This window comes from Antrostomus carolinensis, unplaced genomic scaffold (assembly GCF_000700745.2).
Source record: "Antrostomus carolinensis isolate BGI_N321 unplaced genomic scaffold, ASM70074v2 scaffold31725, whole genome shotgun sequence".
Classification (NCBI taxonomy): Eukaryota; Metazoa; Chordata; class Aves; order Caprimulgiformes; family Caprimulgidae; genus Antrostomus; species Antrostomus carolinensis.
Genome location: NW_010318926.1, coordinates 1918 through 2178, shown reverse-complemented (window position 1 = coordinate 2178; position 261 = coordinate 1918). Strand labels below are relative to the sequence as shown.

General features: G+C 63.2%; 1 protein-coding gene across 1 annotated transcript in view; it reads left to right on the top strand.

Moving 5' to 3' along the window:
* Positions 1–261, top strand: part of LOC104525838 (solute carrier family 12 member 9) — a gene marked incomplete at its 3' end in the record, with an annotated part of 2655 nt that overhangs the window by 685 nt on the left and 1709 nt on the right. Inside the window, 1 exon segment of the mRNA XM_029085224.1 lies at positions 24–261. Within this exon segment, the coding sequence (XP_028941057.1) occupies positions 24–261 (238 nt within the window).

Sequence of the window (261 nt, the reverse complement as noted above, 5' to 3'; positions counted from 1 at the left end):
GATCCTGGCTTGTCTCTACCCAGGGCAAAAAGCGGGCACAGGCGTTCACGTCTTGCCCCAGAGCTACTGGTACGAGCTGCTGTACGGCACCGTGCTGCTGGCCCTCTGCCTCCTCGTGTGCCTCGTGGGTGCCTCCATCTATGCCAAGGCCACCTTCCTTATCTTCCTCATCGTTGCGGGCGTCCTGGGCACCATCCTCGTCAGCTTCTTCGCCACGCGGCCCATTGGGGTGCCCATCCGCCTGCCCCACTTCAACGGCTC